At 39.7% G+C, this 11490-nt stretch overlaps 1 protein-coding gene across 1 annotated transcript; it reads right to left on the bottom strand.

Moving 5' to 3' along the window:
* Positions 1 to 1170: 1170 nt before the first annotated feature.
* On the bottom strand, positions 1171 to 8917 carry krr1 (KRR1 small subunit processome component homolog). Its single transcript, XM_069671197.1, has 10 exons — positions 8824 to 8917; positions 8044 to 8219; positions 7259 to 7393; positions 6931 to 7056; positions 5017 to 5100; positions 4637 to 4693; positions 3761 to 3931; positions 3500 to 3577; positions 1757 to 1853; positions 1171 to 1664 (listed from the first exon to the last, which is right to left on the bottom strand). Exons 1-10 carry the CDS (start codon positions 8897 to 8899, stop codon positions 1528 to 1530), a joined length of 1137 nt encoding a protein of 378 aa, XP_069527298.1. The 5' UTR covers positions 8900 to 8917; the 3' UTR covers positions 1171 to 1527.
* Between the last annotated feature and the right edge of the window lie 2573 nt (positions 8918 to 11490).

The following is an 11490-nucleotide window of genomic DNA, read 5'->3' as shown; positions in this document are numbered from 1 at the left end:
ACGGATTAAGAGATAATTGATGCTGACACTGATGGTATTGTTTGCCTTGTCAGGCAGGTTTGAACTGCATGACCTGCAGCTATAAAACTGTGACAGTATTTTAAGCTGATCGAGTCCGTCTCCTCCTGAACACCCATCTGTTTTCCTCGTCCTAATATTCTATAAGAGTCAGAGTAATTTCAGTTAGTCTCGCTCTGAAATCCCTCAGGTTGTGAGAAGTTACCTGAACAGGACGGTGGAAGCTCGAGTTAGAGTTGGAGAGAGGATTTGTTTACGTAGAGGTCTGCCAGCAGGAATATATTTCAAAAGCCCCGGCTGAATATTTACCCGATCACGACGATGAAGATGAGGCATTTGTATTTGATGGCCAGGCGTGTCCAGGGATGTGGAACGCTGTGTAACCACGTCGGAGGACTCCCCTCTGTTCAACAGGCTGTGCTGCAGATATTCTTTCATGTGCCCAAAATAAACTAGAGGAGACCACAGGAACCAAGCAGGCAACTATCGATCGAATAAGTAGACCCAACATATTTACATGCATCTAATTTCTTTAGATGGACGTCCTTTGATCAGACGTAGTTGCCCTGGATTATGATACGGCCACTGCAGCCGTATCGCAGCTACGGCGGAGGCCATCTCCTGGACCGTTTTTGAGTCATTTCGACACACTTTTGTAAAAATAGGGCCCAGGTTTAAAAATACCAAACTTCTCCTTCAAGTAGGAAACACAGTCTTAGTGACTTGATCTCCTTCCTGCTACAAGTCGTGCACCAAATCATCACGAGTCATGCATTAGTAAAACATTATCCAAGTGTAATATTTGTTCCCTCTTTGTAGACTGTAATTTAAAAGGACAGTTATGCTATAAATGAATGCGGATCCTGCCAGGATGAGTAAATACGCAACAGCTTGTTGAGCAGGTGAACAAACCGGAACCAAACACGTGTAGGATTTTCAAGGCACAGCTACCGCTGAAGATAAGATAATAAACATTGATTTTGATCACGACCTTTGATAAAGAATTTCACATAAACTGGTTTAACCTGCAGCTATAAACCTGTCTCATAGTGAAAGTGAAAATCCCAGTTCCTCATCCTCTACAATTGAGCTGCTTGGAAAATGTTTTCCTGAATGAATGAAGAGAAACCTACAAATATAAAAAGGTCCAAGTTGTTAAAAATCTTCCTTTAATGTCACATTTTCAGCTGATCGAGTTTGCCTGCTCCTGAACAAGCATCTGTTCTCAGGAGGGAGAAAAATATATTCTGACGCATATAAATACTGACCATCCAAAATCTGCACCACAGTTAGTAAAAGTGGAAAATGTACGATGTCGGTCAGTGAGTTCATCTCATTTCACTGAAAACTGGTCTCCAGATAGGTGAAGGTTAAACATGAACGGGAAATCTTTACAACACAAGTTGTTCAATAAAAAGTCGATGACAGTTTTTGCATCAAACAAGTCCCATCTTCTTGTGTCCTCACTCAGTCCAATAAACACCATATCACGTAGTCGGTGTGAGTCTGTTAGCCTTTGTTCTTCTTCTTTTTGTTGCCGCTGCTGGGAGGAGCTGCGTTCACCGGCGGAGCTCCCAATTTCCTGGTTTTAGCTTTTTTCACTTTCTCCTTAATGGCCTCGATGTCCAGCTTGCCTTCTGAAGGAGCTGTGACAGAAACAAGGTGAACATTAGTCATTAGGCTAGGGATGAGCTGTGGTGTACCGTGCACCGTAACAGGCTTGTTCCTTTATCCTCACCTTTGATAGATTTCTTCATTAACGGCTTCTCTTTCGGAGGAATGAAAGCTTTGTTCCGCTCTTCCTGCTTCTTGGTCAGAGCTTCTGTTTGTTTCACCTACAAAAGAGGAACCAGTTGTCAGAGTAGATTGCAACTTCTCCTCTTCTTCTCCCAATTGTGTAATGCTATCTGGGATAAGATCATAAGTAATAAAGCTGCTCTTCAATCAACCTTTAACTAATTAACAGAAGGACACCTGTAAGTGACAGTCAGTAGTGTGGATACGAGTGCCGTGTTCAAAATCAGATACCATATACTACAGTGTGTCTCTACTGGTCTCGCCTCAGGACCCACCACCACCTCCTCAGTGACCGATGGCGACCCACATTTTTTTAACCAGTCAAATTTATATAATTAAAATCTGTGCAGTTTGCATGAGAAGAACATATTCCCTCTACAATTCATTCAATTAACGGCTCTTTTTCCCCAACAGCCCCAAGGCAACTACTGCGGGGCTCAACAAGTTTCAAGAATGTAAATGTAACTGTAGCTGGGATCAGTGGACACTTGGAGGGTGAGAAAACTACACTTCTTCAGCACACGTCACAGGAAACCCGTGGCCTTCAAAATATAATCGCAGCATAGACTTTTTCTTTTCCAAGCACACATCCTTGACCCACTGAAAACAGCTCCACGACCCACTTTTGGGTCCCGACCCACCAGTTGAGAACCACTGGTAGACCACATACTGTGCTACTGTAGTATTTAGTACGGAGCTGTTCAACTTTATTTTGCAGCATGCAACGGCAGGCGCCAGTTTCTGGATTTGGAAAGTAGAAGTAACCAGCCATTTCAACTGCTGTTGTGACGTTCCAGCGCTTTGCATTGCATGCATGGCAGACTGGAGATTTGCACATTTTGTTTTTATTTGCATACCACATTTTAAACACATCCGTACGTACTGCGAGTAAAGAATGACATTTCGAACGCAGCCTAGGTGTGGATTAGAGCTGTCATTTAATTTTCTAAATTCAAATATAGAACAGAATTGTATTAAAAACCGGATATTGGATTCTTAGAATTAATATTCAATGTGAAAAAAATCAGCACCACTGCAGCTTGTCCTTGCGTGCACTCTCTTCTCTCGTCACTCTATATGTTAAGAATTATCTTCAGTCCAGCTGAAACGAGCTAATACAACAAGCCCGGCCGGAGAGGGAGAGGGAGAGAGATTCTCACCCAAGCCTGACAGCCTAACAAGTGTAGGTGTGGTGATGTTTTTAAAAACATGTTTGTTTAAATAAACCACCTGCACAGGCTTGGCACGCTGAATGTCCGTTCTATCGTGACCGAATTACTTTGTTTATTTTACAAGCTGTAGAAAGCCTTTGTTTTAAAAGCCTCGTTTATGTTAAAATGAAAATATCTTTGCAGGTAAGTTTGTCTGTCGGTGTGTTGGTATGTCCTCATGTGGACATAGAGTGCAAAAATAGATATTCTAATAGTTCGAACTCGGGGTGCAAACGAGTACTCGGGAAAACAAGTACTCACTAAATCAATCAATCAATCGGTTACAAAATCAATCAAATTGATAATCGTTTTGTAGTCCTATCATTTTTCTACACTTTATCCCAGTAAGCTCCCTGTGTCATGTAGGCCTGTGACTGATTTAAAAGGCGATCATGCTTGTTGCTTTCTGTGCCACACACCACCGGGTAAGCAATGAGGGGAGAATGTTAGCTCGGCAGGGTGGGCGTGCTCACCTTGATCTCTTCCATCTTCTTCCTCTTTTTCACACTTTCACGCAGGAAGAATTCTCCCGTGGCCAGCTCCTGGTCAACCTTTAAAAGATGATCAACAAGAGTTAAAATCTGTGTTAAAATGAAGAAATTAATGCCAATAGCAGGGTACAAAAATGTGTATTGTTGTTAGTTCACTTTGAGGTCAACCTTTTTTGTATCAGATGACCTTTAAACATGTGATATGCTACTAGATACAGTTCAATGTTTGGGTTTCAAGCTGACCTTGCTCTCAGGCTGTGTCGGAGGGAACGGTGTGTACTCCTTCTTCACGCTCTTCTTCTTGGGCTCCCGCCGCTTGGCCAGGTTCTTGTGGCGGAACTTGGGCAGGAAACGTTCCCAGCTCTGCACCCGCAGGTCGGGGTCTTTAGACAGCTCCCGTTTGATCATCAGTGTCTGACGGCCGACGGAGAATTTGAAATGGGAAGGTGGGGTTGGGTGGAGTAAAAGTTTAATGCTTTGGTGATGTTGTCTAGAAGTAATGATTCACGTTGATAACTACCAGCAATAGTAGAGGCAAGGAGTGGTTTATAGATGTCTGGTAAGAGCACTTTCCAACTCCTTGTCTTCAACAACAATTGAAGCTGACTCGGTTTACACTAGGATTGTGCATTTAGAAATCTTTTTCGACCGGTTAACCGATGCAGACACTTTCCCAGCAAGTCCCCAGGTCTCCACCGCTAACGCCAACGCTACGACTTGTTCTAACACATCTGTTCCTGCTCAGAAAAGCGATGTCTTAAGCCTTTACTTTGAAAGGAAATTGTGAAAATCTTAGATCAGTATCAGTATAAATACAAGATCAGTATCTGTCGCAACATTATGTCTACCTAATATAAAAAAGTGCTGCTGAACAATGTTGTTTGATGAAGCTAAAATGAATCATCGTCACCTGTCATGCCCTCAGCTCCAGGCTCAGCCAACCTTGGCTTCAAACCAAGAGAGATTTGTTTCAGTCACAAGATCGAGAACAAGGATGGAAAATATCGTCACTGGGCATGACACCATGATGTTTTAACATTTTAAACTATTCATTACTTTTACATGAGAGCTGAGGACGGGCAGAGTGAAGACAGGTTTCTGTCTGCAGTTCGAGCGTACCTTGATGTTGTAGATGGGGTGGATGTTCTTCATCGTGTCCATCACCACTTTGCGTACCTGACGACAGGGAAGGGAAAGCCTCTGTCACAACTAGCCAATGAAAATAATGATGAAACAAAAATGTATGATAGGGAAATGAGTTTAAACAAACAGTTTTTTAAAAGTTAATCAGATAGCTTTCTCTGTGAAGGCTCAATGTTGGTTTGTTCCACCCACAATTCTGCGCTTCGTTGCTGCTGCACACACACTCAGACTTCCCATCAGAGATCATGAAAGTGATATGCGCCGGACTTCATCTGAACCAAATCACACAACTGGAGTTTGTTTTGATTGCAGCCCAGACAGCAGGGCACACATGAATGCTGGTAGGTACACCTTACCTCTTTGAGGCCGTTGTAGGGCCCAAGGGCAGACACGGTGTTGCCTTGAACCATCACATAGCAGCTGGTCAACAACTCTAACGCCTGTAGAAAGAGACAGAAAAAATACCTTATGACATCTACAGAACCGATCTGTTAACAGTATTTTGCTTTGTTGTTCTAATGACTCAGACACTCATATTGTGGGTGTTTAGAGCCAACGCTGCCACCTAGTGACATTTATCCCAAAGGACCCCACAGACAGGCTGTGTTCCCACTGTAGCTCAGTGAAACTCATCACTTCAAACCTTTACCCCCACATACTGTGTGTCATCTGTGTGTAATTTACAGTGGAAAATGTTTGGAAAGAAAATTGCAATATTCTCAGAATGTCTGATTTTTCCCTGCCAGACGCCAAATATACATTTTTACCATTTTGTACTGTCAAGATGCTCAACTTTAAGATATAATCTCGAAGATTGTCAATTAAATAAATGTCTGTTAAGTCACTATCTATCAAAGAATGAGGTAACATGAATGAGGTGATTGAGCCTATGGCACATTGATGAAAGCCTTTGCATTTGCAGTATTACAGACTGGGTGACACAAGTGGCGCCCAGTTAATGACGCGTTTTCCATCAGCCAGGTTGGTCTGCCAGAGTAAACAATAATCTACTATGGCTGAACATCTGTTGTATCTGTTTTATGGTCCGTTTTGTACTGTCTCTTGTGCATTTGTCGTTGATTTTATGTATTTTAAAGGCCCATCTAGGGACGGGCAAATTAGCCATGGCTATAAATGCTGCAGTGTGTGGCATCAGTTTATTTGCTACATACTTGTCCTTATACAAATAAACATTAAATAAATGAATAAACAAACAAACGATGGGATGACTACAGATACAACTTCAAAAATAAGTGAAAATCCAAAGAAGAAGAAACAAACTCGACGCTCAGATGAAGCAAACAGTCTGAAAAGGAAAGCGACCGTCAGCCAGGAAAATCAAGAGTTACAACCGGAGCCGACCGTGGACGTCACACATGCAGCACTGTCTGGATATCTGGGAAGTGTGCTCCCACAATTACCGTTTGTCACCATAGGTGCCGCCAAAGAGAACGAAACTGAGATCTACAAGATTACAACTTTAAACGTCAGCAGAATGTTTCTGTTGTCTGGTTTGCATCACATTTGCAGCAGTAAGACTACGATCATTATCTTTTAGTTTAAATTATATTTGTTTTTGACCAAAGTATACAGATAATTCAAATAAACAAAAGTGTGTATTGTCCTGTGTTTTATATGTTGTTGTCCCTGTTGTGTTCCTATGAAGTGTGATCTGCTACATGAAAGTATTGACGTTGGGGTTTTCATGCATTTTATTTGTATTTAGAGCTGCCATCAACCTGCCTTAAGGACTGCCTTTCAAAAACAAACCACGATGGCTAAACTGGCACATTTACAGAAACATTTTAACAGTAGAAATAAACTAACATGAAAAATATATTTTAAAAAAATTAAGAATAAAAAATAAAGCACAGCAATCTTGTTTGGCATGTTCAGAATCAGCAATTCCAAACATGCTTTGTTTGACACTCTTGGCTGTTTGTTCCTTAAATAATTGAATAAAAATAAAGACGCTGTGCTGTTTCTTTCTCCAAAAACTAAATCTTCTTCTTCTTGCAATGTCCGAGCAAACCAGTGTTAACGGTTGAAAACTCCAGGAAGTCGTACTTATTCTATCTGTTATAATCTTGATAGACCCTTGCCAAAAAGCTACATCCCAAAGTTGTGTCCTGCACTGAACTTGTTATTTAGGAACCAAATCAGCCTTGTTATAGACGCAGTCAAAAGTTTAAACAATTTACAACGCTGAAAAGAAAGAGATGCAAGTGCTACTTCCCAGCAGGTATGAGATGTGTGTGATTTTTGCTCACTTTTAGGGTGGAGCCTTTGGGACCAATTAGTCGCTGCCTTCGCTTCACAAACCGCTCTCTGTTCCTCACCAGGGTCCCAATTTTGATGATGTCACACGCTATGTCGTCCTGTAATATCCGCACAGCCTGGAGCCAAAAGAAACGGCATGAACAGGGAAGCAAACAACCAAGTAATCAAAAATGAGCATCACATTTGCGCTCGTATCTACAAAGATAAAAAACAAAGCTACCTCCAAGAAATAAAATCCAGATTTGCAAAAAGAAAAAAACAAGACAGATCAAAAGACCACAACCCTTTATACAGAAGTGTCCTGTAAGAGATGAGTACCTGTTCGAATGGGACACTCCTGGCCAGCAGCTTGATGAGATCTCGGGCTCTGACAATAGCGTACGGGTCGAAAGTTTTCTTAGTGGTGCAAACAGTGATGCTTCCCTCGATCAGGTCCAGAGAGGCTTTGACGTGCTAAAAAGACCAAAAATCCATGTTCAACAGGACAGGAACTTCACCAAAGATGTAATCACACATTAAACTGCACTGTACAGGGGAGCAATTCAGCCTGACCAGACCTGAAGGTAGGAAAGTAATTAACTTAAAAATCTGAAATATATACGCACAGATCGATTCATGGTATGAATTTGTTTATTTTCTTTTCATTTATTTGTTAATGATGTATGGGTTAAACTATGATGAAACAACTAAATCGTGACTAAAACTAATGAACATCTGGGTGAAAATTAGTTTCCAAAATGAATCCTGTTCTCTGTTAATTATACATAACTCTGCGCGAGTCTGGACGCGAACTGCCTGCACCACGGCTCTTCTATCAATTCCACTACAGGGGAGACTTGATGTTCTCTACAGTTAAGTGGAAAGAAATTATGTGCCAAATATATTGGGATGGAAAAAAATCCAATATCGTGCATCCCTAGTTTAAGCAGCATGAGCATTTACTGTAGTGAAAAAGTAAATCTCTGTTACTATTTTGTACTTTTTTCACATGTCTTGTAAATTGTCACACAGCTTGTTTCCAGCAAGCTTCTGTTGCCTCCAGATAAATGTGTGTTTAACAATCATTAAAAAGGAAAATACAGTTGTCATATAAGTGAACTCACTGCCTCTCCCAATGCCTTCTCCACAAGCGGCCAGCACTCTTTCAGGTAGGCTTCTCTGTATTTTGGGAAGAGGGTGGCGAAGCTGCTCTCGTCCAGCAGCCCGCGGGGGTTGTCATCTCTGGTAAACGAGGGCTCTTTCCATCCATCAGGAACAGTCAGAAGTTCAGATTCATCCACTGCATGACAAACACACACACAAGAATCATGCTATGTTTGACATACCTTACAACTCGCAAACTTTTTCCTCTGTAACAAATGTCAGGTGTATTAATATGAAGGAACCCGTTTTTACACGTGATCAATAAACCAATGTAAAGGTCTTTATAAGCATGTTTTGTATTCTGGTAGTTTGAGTAGTAGTAGTAGTAGTTTGTTGGACCCAAATACGGCTGAGGTTAAATGAAGGGCTTCAGGAACAGCAGCGGATGGTGGTTACAGTACGAATGTTCTATTTAAGGAGCATGTTTTTCTTAAAAAATAAACTTCTTAAATTACACTAATGACTTTTTAATATCAACCGAAGAGCAAACAAACAAACTAAAGCGTTTTCCTATTGTCAATATGAACAGATTAAACCTGGGGAAAGTATGTCTAACTAAACAGTCAACAAATGCTCACAACACATGAATGCTCACTGGCTAGCTTAAAGCTAATTCAAGCGTGCCTTGCTACTGACGTGTAAACATGCCAATAAACCAACAAAATTTAAATATTCCTCACAGTAATCGGGTTGAAGGGTGTCAATAATTAGCCATCAACTCGACAGCATCCAAAACTCACCTTGGTTTTTAGTCTTTTTCGATTTTTTTCCTGTTTGTGCTTCACTCATGCCGTCTCCCGTCGCGGAGGACGCCATCGCTGAACCTAAGCGGAAGTGACGGAAGTCTAGATTTCACACGAGTTTCCGGTTCATGTATTTTTTTTTATTTTTTTTTATTCTTTATTATTATTACGGTTTACATAGGGAGTACTAGCAATGAAACAATAAATATAAGCAAGGATTATAATAATTATAATTTTTAATTGCAATAATAATTGCATTAAAAAAAGAGCATTAAACAGTCTTAGACAAATTAACAAGTCTTTATATCTTTACACTCCTGTTTTGTACTTTTCTTTTAATTGAATTTGAAAGTTTCTTTTGAACAACAAAAAAAAAGAAAACAAAACAACAACAGACAATGAAAAGTTTGTTCAAAAAGGAGTGGGAAGAAGTCGAAACTTATCTAATCCCACCCATTCTCCCTGCACAATGATTTATAAATCTATAAATCTATCCTTCCTTAGAAATACTACCATTAATAACAATCATAATAACAACAACAACAGCAACAATAATAATAATAATAATAATAATGAACATGATTTACACTAAATATACACCAGTATATCCATCTACATTTAAAGAAAAGACTAAGACAAAAGGACCTATCAATAACAAAACACAACATAAAAGAAACAAACCAACTAATAATGAACATAAATAAGTATAAAAAACAATAATTAAAGAACTAAATAATCAGTAACAGTATCCTGTGCACGCCTAGTGACTGTCACACCCCCACTTCATCCCTGTATCCCATGAAAACATTTTCTTTATATTTTACTGTTGCATGTTTGGACATTGCTTGATCTCCTCACCTATACTGTTCCACAGTCTCACTCCACAGAATAAAATGCAAAATCTTATTCTATTGGTACAGATTTTGTTCATTTTGAAGTTGTATTTTCCTCTTAATTGATATCCCCCCTCTCGATTCTTAAACAGTTTTTGTATATTTTGTCGCAGAAAGTTATTATTAGCTTTGTACATGATTTGTGCTGTTTGGAATTTCAGTATGTCTGTAAATTTTAATAATTTTGACTGAATGAAGAGTGAGTGAGTATGATCCTGATGGCCGACATTATGAATGACCCGTATTGCCCTTTTTTGTAGAATAGTTAGTGAATTGATTGAACTCATGTAATAATTGCCCCAGATCTCTACACAGTAATTGAAATATGGGAAGACGATGGAACAGTACTGTTTTGCTTCATTTAGAACTGAAATGCTTCTTGATAGTTTACTTTGAACATGTTTGATGTGTGGTTTCCAACTAATTTTGTCATCTATTATTACCTGAAGGACTTTATTTTCATGAACCCTCTGCACTCCATCTATCTGTATTTGTACTAATTCTGCAATTCCCAAATAACATTTTTGTTTTATTTTAGTTTAATGATAATTTGTTTCTGTCAAACCATATTTTCAGTTTACTAATTTCTTCAGTGACTTCCTCCAGTATTTATTTTAATTTCTCCCCAGAACAGAAAATGTTATATCATCAGCAAATAATACCAGCTTCAATACCTTTTCAAGTTCTTCTTTCTCTAACGAAATATTTCCTTTTTTCAAACCTTTTCTCCTTCTCTGTTGCAGGGGTTTTCCTCCCGCTGCATCCATTTAAAAAGCGATTTGAAATGAAGTATTGTGCTATATGTGTAAAAAGTGTCAGAGGTAAGCTTTAAAGGGGGACATATTTTAGCAACGTTTTAGAAATTGTATACATATTTAAATTTAATTATTTTTCAGAGCCTCTCCTTCCTCCTGAAACGAACAAGCTGTCTGCCAGTCAAAGGTTAGACCTTAGCCACGATTGGCTTACAGTATTTGGAGTGACCACGTAGCCCCTCCCCCACATGGCTGCACTGCACCGTCACTCCAAAGTTGTAGAAAACATGGCTGTTCTAGGATCAGTTATTCGGCCTTATATGTACGAGCCAGAATCGGCAGGAGGTTTCCGGATGGTAATTTGAAATCTTGACGACAACCTGACTACAAGCTAGTGCTAGAAGGCAGCCTGAGGTGAATGACGCTGAATGACGATTGGTCGATTATAGCGAAAGCAAGGTTCTACGTAGAAACCTGCAGCTGTTCTGAGCGGCCCGATTCAGAGGAGACCTTTTTAAAAATGTGATTCTGGAAAAATACGGATGTTAGACAGTTTTTACTTTTTCACTGAACAATAAACACCCGAAAATGTGAAACCCGGCCCCTTTAATTTCAGTCACTTTTTAAACATACCTTTCTGTATCTTTACAGTTCTATTCATAATAAACAAAGCACAGAGACGGATAGTGTTCCAAACATTTTACTGCAGTCTTAGTTGTTCATAGTAAGTCATTATTGCTTTGGTTGCACTCACTGAGAGCACGGTTACTCCCAAAAAGCCTATTGATCCAGCCACAATGAAGATCATCGTCATGTGCTCTGCCCCTGTGAAGAGATGGACACAACAAAAATGCTTTTACTAACTTTAAGTGACAAAAATAGTATTTTTTTTAAAGCATACATCTCGTAACCAATGTAGCTAAGATGCAGTAATGGCGAGGGATTCAGTCCATTTTAAACCTGACCCGTGGAGATGCCAAATACACTTTAGATGCAACAGTAGGTATGTTTCCAGC

Source organism: Semicossyphus pulcher, unplaced genomic scaffold, assembly GCF_022749685.1.
Source record: "Semicossyphus pulcher isolate SPU_LCO1_2020_fin unplaced genomic scaffold, fSemPul1.0.p SCAF_20, whole genome shotgun sequence".
NCBI lineage: Eukaryota > Metazoa > Chordata > Actinopteri > Labriformes > Labridae > Semicossyphus > Semicossyphus pulcher.
The sequence above is the reverse complement of the archived record's forward strand: the minus strand, read 5'-3'. Positions and strand labels throughout refer to the sequence as shown.